The 17319-nt window shown below is 31.5% G+C and overlaps 1 protein-coding gene across 2 annotated transcripts in view; it reads right to left on the bottom strand.

Annotated features, from left to right (window-relative positions):
• Nucleotides 1-17319, bottom strand: part of LOC145293268 (neuropeptide FF receptor 2-like) — a 203898-nt gene that overhangs the window by 130087 nt on the left and 56492 nt on the right. For both annotated transcript variants that reach the window (XM_080139862.1, XM_080139863.1), the window contains exon 4: nt 16228-16393. In XM_080139862.1, coding sequence (XP_079995988.1) covers nt 16228-16393 — 166 coding nt within the window. The remainder of the gene's footprint in view (nt 1-16227; nt 16394-17319) is intronic.

Raw genomic sequence — 17319 nt, 5'->3', positions numbered from 1 at the left:
TAAACACAGCCCATCCATTCAATTCAGATTGGGACTTGCAATTCTCTCCTTAAAGAAAACAATACTAGTAGAGCTGACATCTATTCAGTGAAGCCGCCTTCAGCTTCAATCACCGTCGCGATACGGGTCCGGAACTTGGAGCAACCTTTAGCACAAACGCCGGCAGGAGATCACCACACTTTTCTGTACATCCAGGTACACTTTGGTGTTGTCTTTCAAGCTGACTTCAAAGATATGAGGTGACATGTTGTAACCCTTACTTGAAACCACACCTATGATCAGAAAGCGCTTCCAGGCGTTGAACCGTTAGAATGTGAATTTTTAGGGTTGTTGAAATAATCCAGTTTCCATAACTTGTATCGGCAGAGAACATGGGTTTTACATTGTGTGTTTCAGACATGGTAAAACGCACCTATCGCTCTGGCACACAAGTAGATGGTGTGCAATAAAACAAATAAAACCCGTTTTCATCAAACGAACATGGAATCACGTCGACTTTTTCAGGCCGACAGTTTTATTTTTCAACCGTCTACAACCCAAACGTATATTTCTCTTTTAAGAAAAAAAAATGCCCAAAGTCAGCTTTTACATGAAGTTTAATATAACAGTCATCTTGAAACTCTATTTACGATAACAGAAAGCTTTTAAATAAAACAAATATTGTTTTAGTTATTTGTTTTTTAGCATCCCCCTTTCCCCGTTCCATTGTATTCGCATGACAAGTAACCTTAGTTAAAGTAACCTTAGTTAATACAAGCAACCTTAGTAAATACAAGTATCCTTAATAAATACAAATATCCTTAGTTAATACAAGTATCGTTAGTTAATACAAGTATCATTTGTAAATAAAAGTATCCTTACTTAATACAAGTATCCTTACTTAATACAAGTATCCGTAGTAAATATAAGTAACCTTAGTAAACAAAAGTAACCTTAGTAAATACAAGTATCCTTAGGAAATAAAAGTATCCTTAGTAAATACAAGTTACCTCAGTTAATACAAGTAAACTCAGTTAATACCAGTCACCTTAATAAATATAACCAACCTTAGTAAATAAAAAAACCTTAGTAAATTCAAGTAACCTTACTTAATACAAGTATCCTTTGTTAATACAAGTATCCTTAGTTAATACAAGTATCCTTAGTAAATACAAGTATCCTTTGTTATAACAAGTATCCTTAGTAAATTAAAGTAACCTAAGTAAATATAAGTAACCATAATTAATACAAGTATCCTTTGTTAATACAAGTATCCTTATTAATTACAAGTATCCTTAGTAAATACAAGTATCCTTTGTTAATACAAGTATCATTAGTAAATTCAAGTAACCTAAGTAAATATAAGTAACCATACTTAATACAAGTATCCTTTGTTAATACAAGTATCCTTATTAATTACAAGTATCCTTAGTAAATACAAGTATCCTTTGTTAATACAAGTATCCTTAGTAAATTCAAGTAACCTAAGTAAATATAAGTAACCATACTTAATACAAGTATCCTTTGTTAATACAAGTATCCTTATTAATTACAAGTATCCTTAGTAAATACAAGTATCCTTATTAAATACAAGTATCCTTAGTAAATTCAAGTAACCTTAGTAAATATAAGTAACCATGCTTAATACAAGTATCCTTTATAAATGTAAGTATCCTTAGTAAATACAAGTATCCTTAGTAAATGCAAGTATCATTAGTAAATATAAGTATCCTTTGTTTATACAAGTATCCTTAGAAAATACAAGTATCCTTAGTAAATTCAAGTAACCTTAGTAAATATAAGTAACCATACTTAATACAAGTATCCTTAATAAATACAAGTATCCTTAGTAAATACAAGTATCCTTAGCTAATAAGAGTAACGTTAGTAAATACAATTAACATTAGTAAATACATGTAACCTTAGTAAATACATTTAACCTTAGTAAATACATGTAACCTTAGTAAATACATGTAACCTTAGTAAATACATGTAACGTTTGTAAATACAAGTAACCTTAGTAAATACATGTAACCTTAGTAAATACATGTTACCTTAGTAAATACATGTAACCTTAGTAAATACATGTAACCTTATTAAATACATGTAACCTTAGTAAATACATGTAACCTTAGTAAATACATGTAACCCTAGTAAATACATGTAACCTTAGTAAATACATGCAACCTTAGTAAATACATGTAACCTTAGTAAATGCAAGTAACCTTAGTAAATACATGTAACCTTAGTAAATGCAAGTAACCTTAGTACATACATGTAACCTTAGGAAATACATGTAACCTTAGTAAATACAAGTAACCTTTGTAAATACATGTAACCTTAGTAAATACAAGTAACCTTAGTAAATACAAGTAACCTTAGTAAATACATGTAACCTTAGTAAATACAAGTTACCTCAGTTAATACAAGTAACCTTAGTAAATACAAGTAACCTTAGTAAATACATGTAACCTTAGTAAATACATGTAACCTTAGTAAATACAAGTAACCTTAGTAAATACATGTAACCTTAGTAAATACAAGTAACCTTAGTAAATACATGTAACCTTAGTAAATACATGTAACCTTAGTAAATACAAGTAACCTTAGTAAATACATGTAACCTTAGTAAATACAAGTAACCTTAGTAAATACAAGTAACCTTAGTAAATACATGTAACCTTAGTAAATACAAGTAACCTTAGTAAATACATGTAACCTTAGTAAATACATGTAACCTTAGTAAATACAAGTAACCTTAGTAAATACATGTAACCTTAGTAAATACATGTAACCTTAGTAAATACAAGTAACCTTAGTAAATACAAGTAACCTTAGTAAATACAAGTAACCTTAGAAAATACAAGTAACCTTACTTAATACAAATATATGTAACCTTAGTAAATACATGTATCCTTAGTTTATACAAGTATCCTTCGTAAATACAATTAACCCTAGTACATAAATTAACCTTAGTAAATACATGTAACCTTAGTAAATGCAAGTATCCTTTTTTAATACAAGTATCCTTAATAAATACAAGTATCCTTTGTTAATACAAGTATCCTTAGTAAATACAAGTATCTTTAGTAAATTCAAGTAACCTTAGTAAATATTAGTAACCATACTTAATACAAGTATCCTTAATAAATACAAGTATCCTTAGTAAATACAAGTATCCTTAGCTAATAACAGTAACGTTAGCAAATACAATTAACCTTAGTAAATACATGTAACCTTAGTAAATACATGTAACCTTAGTAAATACATGTAAGCTTAGTAAATACATATAACCTTAGTAAATACTAGTTACCTTAGTAAATACATGTTACCTTAGTAAATACATGTAACCTTAGTAAATACATGTAACCTTAGTAAATACATGTTACCTTAGTAAATAATTGTAACCTTAGTAAATACATGTTACCTTAGTAAATACATGTAACCTTAGTAAATACATGTAACCTTAGTAAATATATTTAACCTTAGTAAATACATGTAACCTAAGTAAATACAAGTAACCTTAGTAAATACATGTAACCTTAATAAATACATGTAACCTTAGTAAATACAAGTAACCTTAGTAAATACATGTAACCTTAGTAAATACAAGTATCCTTAATAAATACATGTAACCTTAGTAAATACAAGTAACCTTAGTAAATACATGTAACCTTACTAAATACAAGTAATCTTAGTAAATACATGTTACCTTAGTAAATACATGTAACCTTTGTAAATACATGTAACCTTAGTAAATACATGTTACCTTAGTAAATACATGTAACTTTAGTAAATACATGTTACCTTAGTAAATACATGTAACCTTAGTAAATACAAGTAACCTTAGTTAATACATGTAACCTTAGTAAATACATGTATCCTTAGAAAATACAAGTAACCTTAGTAAATACATGTAACCTTAGTAAATACATGTAACCTTAGTAAATACATGTAACCTTAGTAAATACAAGTAACCTTAGTAAATACATGTAACCTTAGTAAATACAAGCAACCTTAATAAATACAAGTAACCTTAGTAAATACATGTAACCTTAATAAATACAAGTAACCTTACTTAATACAAGTATCCTTATAAATACAAGAAAAGTATCCTTAGTTAATACAATTATCCTTAGTAAACAACAGTAACCTTAGTAAATACAAGTATCCTTAGGAAATACATATATCTTTAGTAAATACAAGTAACCTCAGTTAATACCGGTAACCGTAGTAAATATAACCAACTTTAGTAAATACAATTAACCTTAATAAATACAAGTAACCTTAGTAAATACAAGTATCATTAGTATATTCAAGTATTATCATTGAAAAGAATTACACGTTTTTAAATGCGTTAACAACACTTTCGTACTCTTCAAGATCATAAAAAGGCTCAGCGCATGACGATCTGGCTGTACGAAATTTTAATCCTGTTAATTCCATGGAATCACTTTTATTTATCGATGTTGGAACCTTTCACAAAGCCACTAGTTTGAGTACTCAATTTGAAACAAAAAATTAGAGAGGGAAATACAAAAAAATAAAAATAAAACAAGGCTGTAAAAAAAGTTTTGTAATATTGATCAATACTCTTTGCAGCCCCTCGTAACAGTATTTGCACCGCTTTACGATGTTATTTGATTATACACATGCGTATATAATAGTATTATATACATGTGTATATAATAGTTTACATGTGTATATAATACTATATGTCATTTGATTATACACATATGTATATATTAGTATTATATACATGTGTATATAATACTATTATATATGTCATTTGATTATACACATGCGTATATAATAGTATTATATACATATGTATATAATACTATTATATATGTTATTTGATTATACACATGTGTATATAACAGCATTATACACATGTGTATATAATACTATTATATATGCTATTTAATGACATTAATTACATTAAGTTATTGAGTGTGTACTCTGCTGTATTTTGTTACTAATTTTTAATGCCAGATCCCGGGGTTCGAGTGTGTGAGTATATATATATATATATATATATATATATATATATATATATATATATATATATATATATATATACTCACACACACACACACACACACACACACATATATATATATATATATATATATATATATATATATACTCACACACTCGAAATTGATTTTGTTGTTGTTCCTTCTTATGAAACGGATTTTTAATTTAATTAAAATTTGATTTTTAAATTTTAAATTATAAATCACATTACTTAATATTGAATTAGCTCTAGGACATTTAACTATCGAGCTTATTATATATCTAAATATACAACGAGCACTTTCTATTTCCTGTATTTTAATTAAACTAGTAATTTCACTGTTACATTAAAATACACTCAGCTCTTTAGACTATTGTTCTAATCTCCTCTCTCTCTCTCTCTCTCTCTCTCTCTCTCTCTCTCTCTCTCTATATATATATATATATATATATATATATATATATATATATATATATATATATATATATATATTCTTGTACATATTTTTATATGAATTATACATTTTATAATCAAATTATAGCATACTATTTAATTTGCTCAATTTACTTTGATTAATGCGATATGACATAAAAGACACCTGAATGGCAGGTAATTTGCTTAATTGTTTACATATTTTTGATCACCGGCTTTTATAATCATTCTTCTTACTAAAGCAGTAACTGGCGGATTAAAATCGATCATTGTTAAAATAACAATTTTTCATTCATTTTTTTTTTCAGAGAAATAATACGTGCGTTCAGTACTCTGGAAATACCAAAACGCGTTAAACAGCGACGTTATTCTCTTTATTACTATAGCGCTCTCCTTAAAGAAAGAACAGGTTCGAATCAAAATTTCTGAGCTTTAGAGACATTTATAAACGAAGAAAAAAACGCCGTTTAAATTCCTAGAGATACTAAGTATATCAGAGCGCAGACATCATTTGCGTAAGCCGACCTGCTGCTGCAAAATTCATAAATACAAAAGGGAATTCAACCATATAACATTGAAACATAAAGAATATTTAACTATCCTATGCGATCAAGCCCCCCCCCCGTATTTTCTTTCTTGCGTTCTGAAAACACGCTATGCGTCGTACACATATCTGATCGTGATGTTGCCTAGCTAATCAAAAACCTTAATTCCAGTAAAGCAACTGGCACCGAAAGCTAATTCTGTTACACGAGGTGATAAAAAACGGCAATTCAAAAACACATTCCACCTCCTGAGAGAGACATTAGCCTTCAGAATGGATTCTCCAAATCCATCTTTTACCACAAAATATATTACGAGAGCGTAAAAATCTGTTTGGAACGCCTTATAAACATTCAAACTTATATCACATAAAAACAACAACAACAGCAATAATAATAATAATAATAATAATAATAATAATAATAATAATAATAATAATAATAAAAAAATCAAACGGAAGAATTTTATTTAAAAGATTATTCTTAAGAACTAGTCTGTGATACTTTAGTTATTGTATTAAATTATACAGGTAACAAGATGCATAAAAAAGCTACAATGAGATATAATCTTGTTCTCATGCGTTTAAGAATGGATTTTCCTAAAACTATATCACTATATCGGAAAAATATATAATTATGTGGTAGATTTAATTTTTGACATTTTCCTTGCTAATAAATTTCCAGTGAAAAAAGGTTTGTTCAATATTTATAATGAATTAATAATTATATTGAATGTTTCAATTAAGTCACTCAATGAGAAATATTAAACATTACAGGATGAAAGAATGTTTATATAAATCGACACAACAAAAAGCGAGCAACAGTCGGTCACAGAGGAGGGACAAGCTGACACATTTTTTCTGCGCTGTCACGCGCCTTCACTGATGCCAACACATGCAGTAACTAAATCAAATAGTGTGGAATAAAACTATTTTTTATAAATCAGCTGTGTTGCGTTTTACTTGCTGTCAGAGTACATATATCGTAGATCAGTGACAACAGTTGTTTTAGAAATAATATAAACTGGAAAGCACGTTGGACGACTGTTCGCAGCGAATATATATATATATATATATATATATATATATAAATATATACATATATATACATGCATATATACATATATATATACATGCATATATACATATATATATATATATATATATATATATATATATATAGATAGATAGATAGATATAACATTCTACAACATTATTCTGTGAGATGAGCGAACTTTATTACCTCCGTTCAGCCATCAGAAATTATGGATAACTCCTGTAAGTGTTGCTATCCGTGTAACTGTGAAGGAAAAGTTGTGTAATCAACAACCCCAGCTCTCCTGAATCATTAGTGATAAGCCCGGGATTACTGGCAGCAACGCCGAGATAAGCGGAGCGCAAATACAGTTGGTATTTCCAAATGGTCATTCATTTAGTACTAGCCAAGCTTAATGTTCCTTTACTTCGATAATCTAACGGTATGTTAATGTAATGATACTTTATTGAACAAACGTAATTTGTTTAATATTCTGTCTGCTGACAGTCGGTGCCTTAGCTACTGAAACTGCGTTATCGCCCCTGGTTTGCAGCTATGAGGTAAAAGGATTACATGTGCTAGCATATGTTTCAAACTTTAAAAAGCGTATTGGAAAGATAACTGTTGTTACGCAAATATGGGTTCCTTTGTAAATAATATTTCAAGAATTAAGCTCATATTTTCTTATACATCAATGAATGAACAAAATATATATGACTAGTAGGTAGCCCGGTGTTGTCTGGTCGTAAAATATGCTTAAATATGATATTTTTATTTACACAGATTTCGTATTTATTATTATCTATTTATTATTATATTGTACCCGTATATAGTAATGATTTCAAAAGTTTAAAAAAAAATGGAAACAGACAGGCAGACATAGTGAATTTTATAAATAAGATTATTGCTATGAACATAATCGTATCTCTGCCGTTGTTGTACATCGATCGAAACTGCAGCTTGCTTAGTTCTTATTCCCTTATCAATAATATAGTTTCTCGCTCTGAAGTCGCGCATATGAGCACGAAATGATTTAAAAGCCTTCACTAATAATAGGTTCCCATTTTTCATTTGCCGCATCTGCAACAGGTGCTTCATTTGCAAAGCATAAATCCAGCAGCGAAGCAACGGGGCTAATTGGAGAGCAAATAATTCATTTCCAACATTGACAAAATCGAGACTAATGCAAAAATTCATGAAGCCAGAGACATATTGACGTGATGCCAGCTGGGTGATCCGCTATTGGCACTGTGTTAACATTACCTGGCGTTATTATAATAGCGGTTGTACATATGTACGGACATATTACTTTACAGGAGTCAGTGATTTATGGAATTGATAGCTGCTTAGATTAGTGACATTGGATATACTGAGTTCAAATCTTATTATGTTCAATTATTCATTAATATTGTCCAAGGAAGAAATGAACTCGTAATTTATATTTCAAAAATGGATGAAATATCAACTTGCGTACAATTAAACATAGACTATGTATCGTTTATACTCAGCATTGCGTTACAGAAATAATTGACCTAATGCTTTGTTACGTAGTTAAATACTCACCACATGTAAGGTTATTGATATATATACTAGCGGGACATGTGAAAAATTCCACAGCGGCATCTTTCATATATAGCATATTGATGCTGGGCATTCTGTTGACGTTAAGCGTGAATGGAGACCTCGCGATATAATTGTAGTCCTTCTGTCAAAACGGTAAAAGCATTTATCTAAGTAATCTGGTTTATGTAGGGGTAGAATATATCTGGTTATTACGGTTTATGTCCAATATCCTAATAAGAGTCTATGACATATTTCTATTGTATGGACGCCCGACGCGAATGGAAACCCCACAATATAATTATACCATCATACAGATACTGCACTTGGATCCTACTCAGAAGATCAAGAAGGTATATTTCAGTTTCACGTACAACCCAAAAGTAACAACATTTTATTTATTTATTTTTACATTGCCTCTTCGGTGATCGGGAAATCCTATTTATTAAAAAGGGCGATAGAAGTTGATGAGATACGACCAATAGTAAATCAGTATATAGATAATGCTCGCAGTTGTTCTAGTAAGAAGTGGTTCTATCTTCTTTTTAATAAATAGGACTCCTGGTCGAAAGCAGTAGAAACACACGTGTATATATATATATATATATATATATATATATATATATATATATATATATATATATATATATATATATATACACGTCTGTCAACGCGATGGTTCAAGGTTCAATCCTCGGCTTGGGAGAGGTGCTAGTCTAGCGACACTGATGTGTTGTGATACAACGAAACAGCACTGTATATCGATTACAAATATTTTAAATCCCCCCTCTTTGGGTAGAGCACTGTTGTAAATCATCTCACCCACCACTTAATTGGCTGAAAAATGTGACGCTCGCTCTTTGTTTATAAACAAAGCGGTTAGAGCACTGTAAAATGGTGAATGGATGTTTGTTTATATAGACATTTGGCGATATTATTTACGGGCGCCGCTCCCGTGGGTCGATCGGTAGAACTGCTGAGTGTCAACGCGATGGTTCTACGTTCGGCTTGGGAGAGGTGCTAGTCTAATGGCACTGATGAGTTGTGAAAGAACGAAACAGGACTGTATGTCGATGACTACAAATATATATATATATATATATATATATATATATATATATATATATAATCTAAAGACAGAATGCTTCAATGTTTCCTAGCTCTTCAATGCGGCTAGACTAACCACAGCCTAATGTCAGGATTGAAACTCAACTGCCTAGACGAGGGTCAGCGCTTCCAACCGTTATGCTATCTTGCCTGCTGCCAAATAGGTAGATAAAATTACAACGATCAACATTGTCTATTCGCCATAAACTCCATTTGTTTACACAAATAGCATTATATTTACGCTAAATGCAGTTTATCAAGGTAACTCGAGGATAAAGGTTATTGAGTGTATAGTAATCAATGGGGTAATATCGTTTCAACCCAAGATGAGGAGCATTTTAAATCATCTACGGGCAAAATTTATAGACTTAGCATGTGTGCTTTATGCAAAATGCATGGTTAAATATCCTTAAATTTGTGTTCATTTTTACATTAAATACTAATCTCTATAATTCCTTATTAATCCTTATAAATCGCTAACTGCGAATCGCTTAGATATCATATTACTTAGTTCGCTATACCTTATCATAAAAAAGATCCAAAAAAATTTCAGCCAGATCAATTCAGTAGTTTCTGAGAAAAGTCGAATGGACAGCACGACAAGCACATAGACGGTCAGACGAAGAATATAATATAATATAATATATATATATATATATATATATATATATATATATATATATATATATATATATATATATGGTAAAACTGGTAATTAGTAAAATCCTGAAGACAGTGATCAATACTATTACAGAGCAAATTTGTGTTTTATTCATTTATTTATTTTTACTACCGTTTTATCTGTTTGGTTACATATGTCTCGGATGTTGGACCATGTTTACGATCCAACAGCCTGGCCAAACCTTACAGAAATAGTTCTTAGTATTTGGAAGAAGTGTTTTAGAAGAAATACGGGTAAAAAGGAGGTAGGAGATAATAAGGAGGGAGGGAGACGTTTATCGTTTATTGAAGGTTAAAATACATTAGATTGTATTGTGTGTGTGGAAGTAGCAGATTCAGGTAGACGTGGGTGAAGATATAGATATAAGGATGGGGAGGAGGAGAGAGGGTGGTAAAGAAAGAAGGGAGGGGGTAAGGAGAGGGGGGAGAGAAGTTTCAATTTTAAGGTTTTAAATTTTGACTGCTTTTTACTTGTTCAGCCAGATATATGAAGTAGATGAGAGAGAGATATAGAGAGAGAGAAAGAGAGAGGGAAAGAGACAGAGAGAAGAAAGGGGTTAGTGTATGTGTCATGTGTTTGACAAGTACAAGGTTCCATTTAAAATTTTCGTAGTCGCTATAAGTCGACTTGTTCATTTCAGTTGACAATGAGTTGTTTTTAGGTAGTTAAGGATTAATAGATATGCTAACGCACGCGCAAATACGCATACATACACATACATATGTACATTTCTACGCATCCATAAACAGACACTTACGCAAATACAAATATATATATAAATAATGTATATGCAGACATACCTGCATCTATATGCAGGCATACATACACATGCAAATAATTCCTATAAACATATACATACTCACGTATATACAGATACACACACACACGCACACACATATATATATATACACCTACATATATGCATATACGTGGAGATATAGATCTCCATTAAGAAGTAGACGTACATATACATACATACATACATACATACATACATGATGATTGCAACGTCTTGTCAGACGAGTGCCACTCCCTCAGACATTTAAAATCTATGAGCCCAAATGCCTTAGGGAGTAGCTATACAAATATGATGTTACAGAGTCTTAGCTTTGTACGATAGCTAAGTTTCTCTCTCGGTTCAAAATGTTGAGATCCAGCAACAAGCAAGAGTAAGAAAGCCAGCAACAAATTAAACTGCAGACCAGCTTAATGCGGGTAATGGTCTTCCGCTTTATGGTTTTTTAAATCAGAGATTTGCTTCTCCTAGAAAGGTTTCCTTCACCACGGCTAACGGGGACCCTCTCCACCTCAATACATATACACACACACACACACACACACACAAATATACACGGTGCTAGTTGGCCGTTGACCCAGAAAAAGAGTTCATTCGCCCTACATACATACATACATACGTTGACCCAGAAAAAGAGTTCATTTCGGCATACATGCATTCATGCATACATACATACATACATACATACATACATACATACACGCATGTACCCATATACGCACATCCAATATTACATAAATATACATATTTATAAAAATATAAATATACAGACATACATATATATATATATATATATATATATATATATATATATATATATATATATATACACATATATACACGGACAAGTGTATATTTATACCAAATAAATAAAATAAAGTTAGGATAAATAAATAATAATAAATAAATACATGGGTGTAGTTAGTAATACGCGGTTAGGTAGACGCATCATTAAGTTCATATATATATATGGAGTGGGCTCCTAACATGGTGCTTTGGGCACTGGTTATGTTTAACTTTATTTGCAGTGTTAAATGTATTGCGGATACAGGCATATACATACATACAAACAAACAAATACATACATATAAACTCAGATATAGCTATACCTGTATACATACGTTCAGCTATGCATACCCATAGATACACACATATATACAGGCATTAACACCCAGATGTACGCAAAAACATACATGTGCACAGATATAGATATACCAATATACATTCATGTATATACACTCGACCCATGGGCACATACATTCATACACGCGCACATAGAAACATATACAAAACACACATAAGGATATATATATATATATATATATATATAGAGAGAGAGAGAGAGAGAGGGAGCCAATCATGCCCATGCCCGCACATACACATATACATGCATATGAAGATATATGTACGGATCTCCAGTAAGATGTAGATGTACATACACATATACACACGTGCATACACACATGTACCCATGTACACGTATATACAATTATATAATTATACATATTCATAAAAGTATAAATATACACACATGTATAGACACATATATATACATAGAGATGTGTATATCTATACTAAGAAAAGTAAAGTTAGGGTAGATAAATAAATAAACAAATAAAGGAGAAATAAATAAGCGGTGTAGTTAATAATGCGAGGTTAGGTAGACTATTGTAAGATATGTTCAAAATACGTGTTGCTGGTTTAATTTTTAGGGGTCTGTATTGATTTGCTTTGCTTATTGGATAGGGATTAATTTATAGTGTCTAGGAAGAAAATAAAATGGGTATAAAGGTTTAAAGGTTATAGATAATAATAAATAAATAAATACATGGGTGTAGTTAATAATGCGCGGTTAGGTAGACGCATCATTAAGTTTCATTAAGTATAGAGGGTGGGTTCCTAAGATGGTGCTTTGGGCAGTGGTTATACTTAACTTTGTTTTCAGTGTCAAGTGTATTGTGGTTATAGGCATATATACACATACACACATACATGCAAATAAATGCAGATATAGCTACACCTGCGTACATACGTTCACCCATGCATACATATAGATACACATATACATACAGGCACTAACATCCAGATGCACGCATAAACATACATGCGCACATAGACATAGATATACAAATATATATTCATGCATATACACACGAGCAATGAGCACATATATCCATGCACGCATACATAGAAAGATATACATAACATACACATACACATGAAGATACATGCACGCATACAGACAAGTAAGTAGGTGCGTTAAAGATAATAGTATTTCTGGTATATCTACAAAAAAGTACATATATATACATGTAGATATCCATACAAATTGCAACATATGTACACCTATATAAATGTGGAAAGTTTAGTAGTAATTAGTAAGTGAGTGGGGGTAGTAGGATTCATGGGTATACGAATGTGTAGATGGGTAAGGTAATATAGGGTATGGGGAGGTTGGAGTAAGGGGATTTGGTTATGTTGATGTTACAGTAACTGGGTGTATGCGATAGATGGATATATTGTGTGTATTATTCAGCGGGTCCAAAGGGTGTTGTCTGAGGGATTTTTCAGAAGGGTGTATAATTGCTAAGGAGGTGGGATTTGTAATGCCGGCAGTTTATGGTGGTTTCATGTTTTCTATTTAGTAATTTGTCTCTATCTTTAAAACTGAATATAAAAAGTTTTTCGTTCAGGCAGAGGCATGGGGAGTCTAAAGATTTACATACGTTAGATTTTTTAAGGATTTCCCACGTAATGGTTTATGTAAGGTTATTCTGGATTAGATCTAGATATTGGGAGGTTAGGGAGGTTTTGTTAGGGTGGTTGGGGTTCGTGAAGGAGCATTTATGTACTCTAAACCTATCTTTAAAAGAGGTGCCTGCCAAGCATATATAATAATTTTGTCGTTTGGGTTTTCTTCAGGTGCAATTGTGGTTTTATAGACTACTTGTGTTTGTAGGCATTGTTGATTAAGTGGGTATTGGGATGTATTGGTGCAATTACAATTATTTCTGCTAGTGTTATTTGTGTTTTTATCTTTGTTAAGTATTTTCCTATTGTGTTTCTTGATTATTTGTTCTAGCTGTAGGTAAGCTTAATTGTGTTCTTATTAAATATTTTGTGTAGTGGATGATTGGGTGGGAAATGGTTGTTTATTAGTTGAAAGAATTGTTTGCCTAGTTTCGTTTTTACCATTATATTGAAGGGGGGTTGAACCAAATTATTTTTCTGACCCTATTTTTCTTGTTTGGGGTATTAGATGGATTAGGTTCAATGTAATTAAAGATGGTGTTTGGGTGGCCACTTTCTTTAAGGGCATTTTCATAAAATGTTTTATGTTTGTTGAATATTTCAAGTTTAGAGGAATTAGTACTAAGTCTTTTTACGATAGATATAGGGAAATGTTTAATGATATGTTTTGGGTGGTTCGATAGTGGATGCATATAGAGTGGGTAAGTATTGTCTTTAGTGTAAGTTTTATATGAATTATTTGAGAGATAGAGAGTTATATCGAGAAAGTTAACAATTTTTACGTTACACGTAATGTCAAGTTTTATACCTATTCTGTTCATTTCTTTAGTTAAGGGTTTTCTCAATTTTTCGCATTTAGGGCCATTTGAAATTTCAATTACGATAAGGCCATCGTCTCTATATAGTCCTATGTTTTTGTTATCTATAGTTTTAGTGAGATTATATAGAATGAAGACACAATACAATCTAATGTATTTTAACCTTCAAAACTGAAACATTGTCGATACCCGTCTCCCTCCCCTCTTATTATCTCCTATCCCCTCTTTTTTTATCGTATTTCTTCTAAAACACTTCTTCCAAATACTAACAACCATTTCTGTAAGATCTGAGGCTGTTGTATCGTAAACATGGTCCAACATCCGAAACATATGTAACCAAACAGATAAAACGATAATAAAAAATAAACCATATATATATATATATATATATATATATATATATATATATATATATATATAAGTTTCAAAACTGCTTATTTCTAAATCTGAATACAGAAAAAATAAATATTATATAAGTATTATTCTACTGAAGCTGAACGTTTGCTTACATAATTATACGACACAAAATACATGCTAAAATATTCCACAGTTCTTGAATTTAGTTACGTTGCAAATATCTTGCTACCTTGCATTTTAACTCTTCTCATTAGTTGTACCTCGTAATGAAGTGAACAAGTCATTCATTTCTAACTTATCTATGTACTAGCAGGCCGCCCGGCATGGCCCGGTCGTAAATACGCTTAAATATGATATTTTGATTAATGCAGACTTCGTATTTATTCTTATATTATACTAGACATCCGCCACCACTTTTACAGTGCTCAAACCGCCTGTTTGTAAACAAACAAACAACGAGCTTCGCATTTTTTAGCCAATTAAGTTACGACAGTGCTTTACCCAAAGGGGGGTTTAAATATATTTGTAGTCATCGAGATGCAGTCCTGTTTCGTTGTATCACAACTCACCAGTGCCGCTAGTATATTGAATTATGAATTTATATATATATATATATATATATATATATATATATATATATATATATATATATATATATATATACATTGAATTATGAATTTTGACGGAGAATAATATGAGACTAGTATACCGTTCGCTAATGTTTTACAAAGCAATACAATAAACACGATGCTGACGACAGACAAATAGTTTTCGGTCCAAACAGCAAAGTGCTATTGAACGAGTCTATACGGTGTAAGGGAAAGGAGAACGAGAAGGAGGCAAGAGTATAATTACACACACACGCACGCGCCTGTGTATGTGTGTGTGTGTGTGTGTGTGTGTGCGCGCGTGTATGTGTGTGTGTGTATGTGTGTGTGTGTGTGTGCGTGTGTATGTGTGTGTGTGTGTGTGCGTGTGTATGTGCTGCTTCAGAAAAAAAAAATCAATTTTAACCAAAACACAAGTCCAAGAACACTTTTTAATTTAATTAAACTGGGTAAGGATTTTATGAAAGTCTGTCGCCTCCATGCCGTTCACAATTTCCTCGGTTAGGGGTTCCTATGGGAATATTTGCGTGCGACACTTACTTGGCAATATTCGAACTCGTTTATTGGTCAGCGTACAGCGGAATGCGTCCACAAAACCTCTGCGGAAATTCTCGTTAAAACCACAGTAGAGGATCGGATTCAGAGAACTGTTTAAGTAAGCAACGTACAGCGCAATGTAGCGGAGGGTGTCAACAAAGGCCGGAAACTGCGGAATAAAACAAATAGAAAAAAAAATCAACAAAATTTCATTTTGATTTCATTTTATTTCTATCGAAGTTTTTAGAAAAGGGACCAACACTTGATCACTTTACGAAATACGTAGATACCCGAGCGTTCTATTAAATTCTCCTTTACCTCTCAAATGTAGTGTCCGTGAAGTATTAAAAAAAACAAAAAAAACAAAAAGCATAAATTTTCCTTTAACTAATTAACCAATTAACTATGCTATATTATATCTTTCTTGTGGTCTCTTAGTTTTAGTAGATTCTCCAGAAAATAATTAATCTAGTCTGGTGGATTATCCAGTTTTTTGCTGTTAATATTGCAATATGGCAATGTCAACATGTCTAGTATAGATTAATGATGCCGTACTTGAATTACTGTTCTTATATTATTCATTGGACTACTGTTTTCATCTTGAGTATGATTTTCACAACGTTTCGGTCGATGTAACCTCCAACCTTCTTCAGGTGTATATTTTCGAACCCAGGAATGTTTCTGTCGAAATTTGGACGGAATTTCGAGCGGAATCCTTTATTTACTTCACGAGGTAGCGTGCTTTGTTCCATCAGCCATGACTGGATAAAGGTCCTAAGTAATTCCCAAATATATTTTTTGATCGCCCACACTGAGGACTGAACCTTCAACCTTCATTTTTACAAGGAGGCAAGAGTATAATTACATATACACGCACACAGACACACGAAGACATACACACGCGAGCGCGCGCCTCTGTGTGTTTGTGTGTGTGTGTGCTGTTTCAGAAAAAAAAAATCAATTTTAACCAAAAACACAAGTCCAAGAATACTTTTTAATTGAACTAATTAACCAATTAACTACGCTATATTATATCTTTCTTGTGGTCTCTTAGTTTTACCAGATTCTACGAAAAATAATTAATCTAGTCTGGTG

The sequence above is a fragment of the Euprymna scolopes genome, chromosome 14 (assembly GCF_053919585.1).
Source record: "Euprymna scolopes isolate OS-2025 chromosome 14, ASM5391958v1, whole genome shotgun sequence".
NCBI classification, from domain to species: domain Eukaryota; kingdom Metazoa; phylum Mollusca; class Cephalopoda; order Sepiida; family Sepiolidae; genus Euprymna; species Euprymna scolopes.
This window is presented reverse-complemented; position numbering and strand designations above follow the sequence as displayed.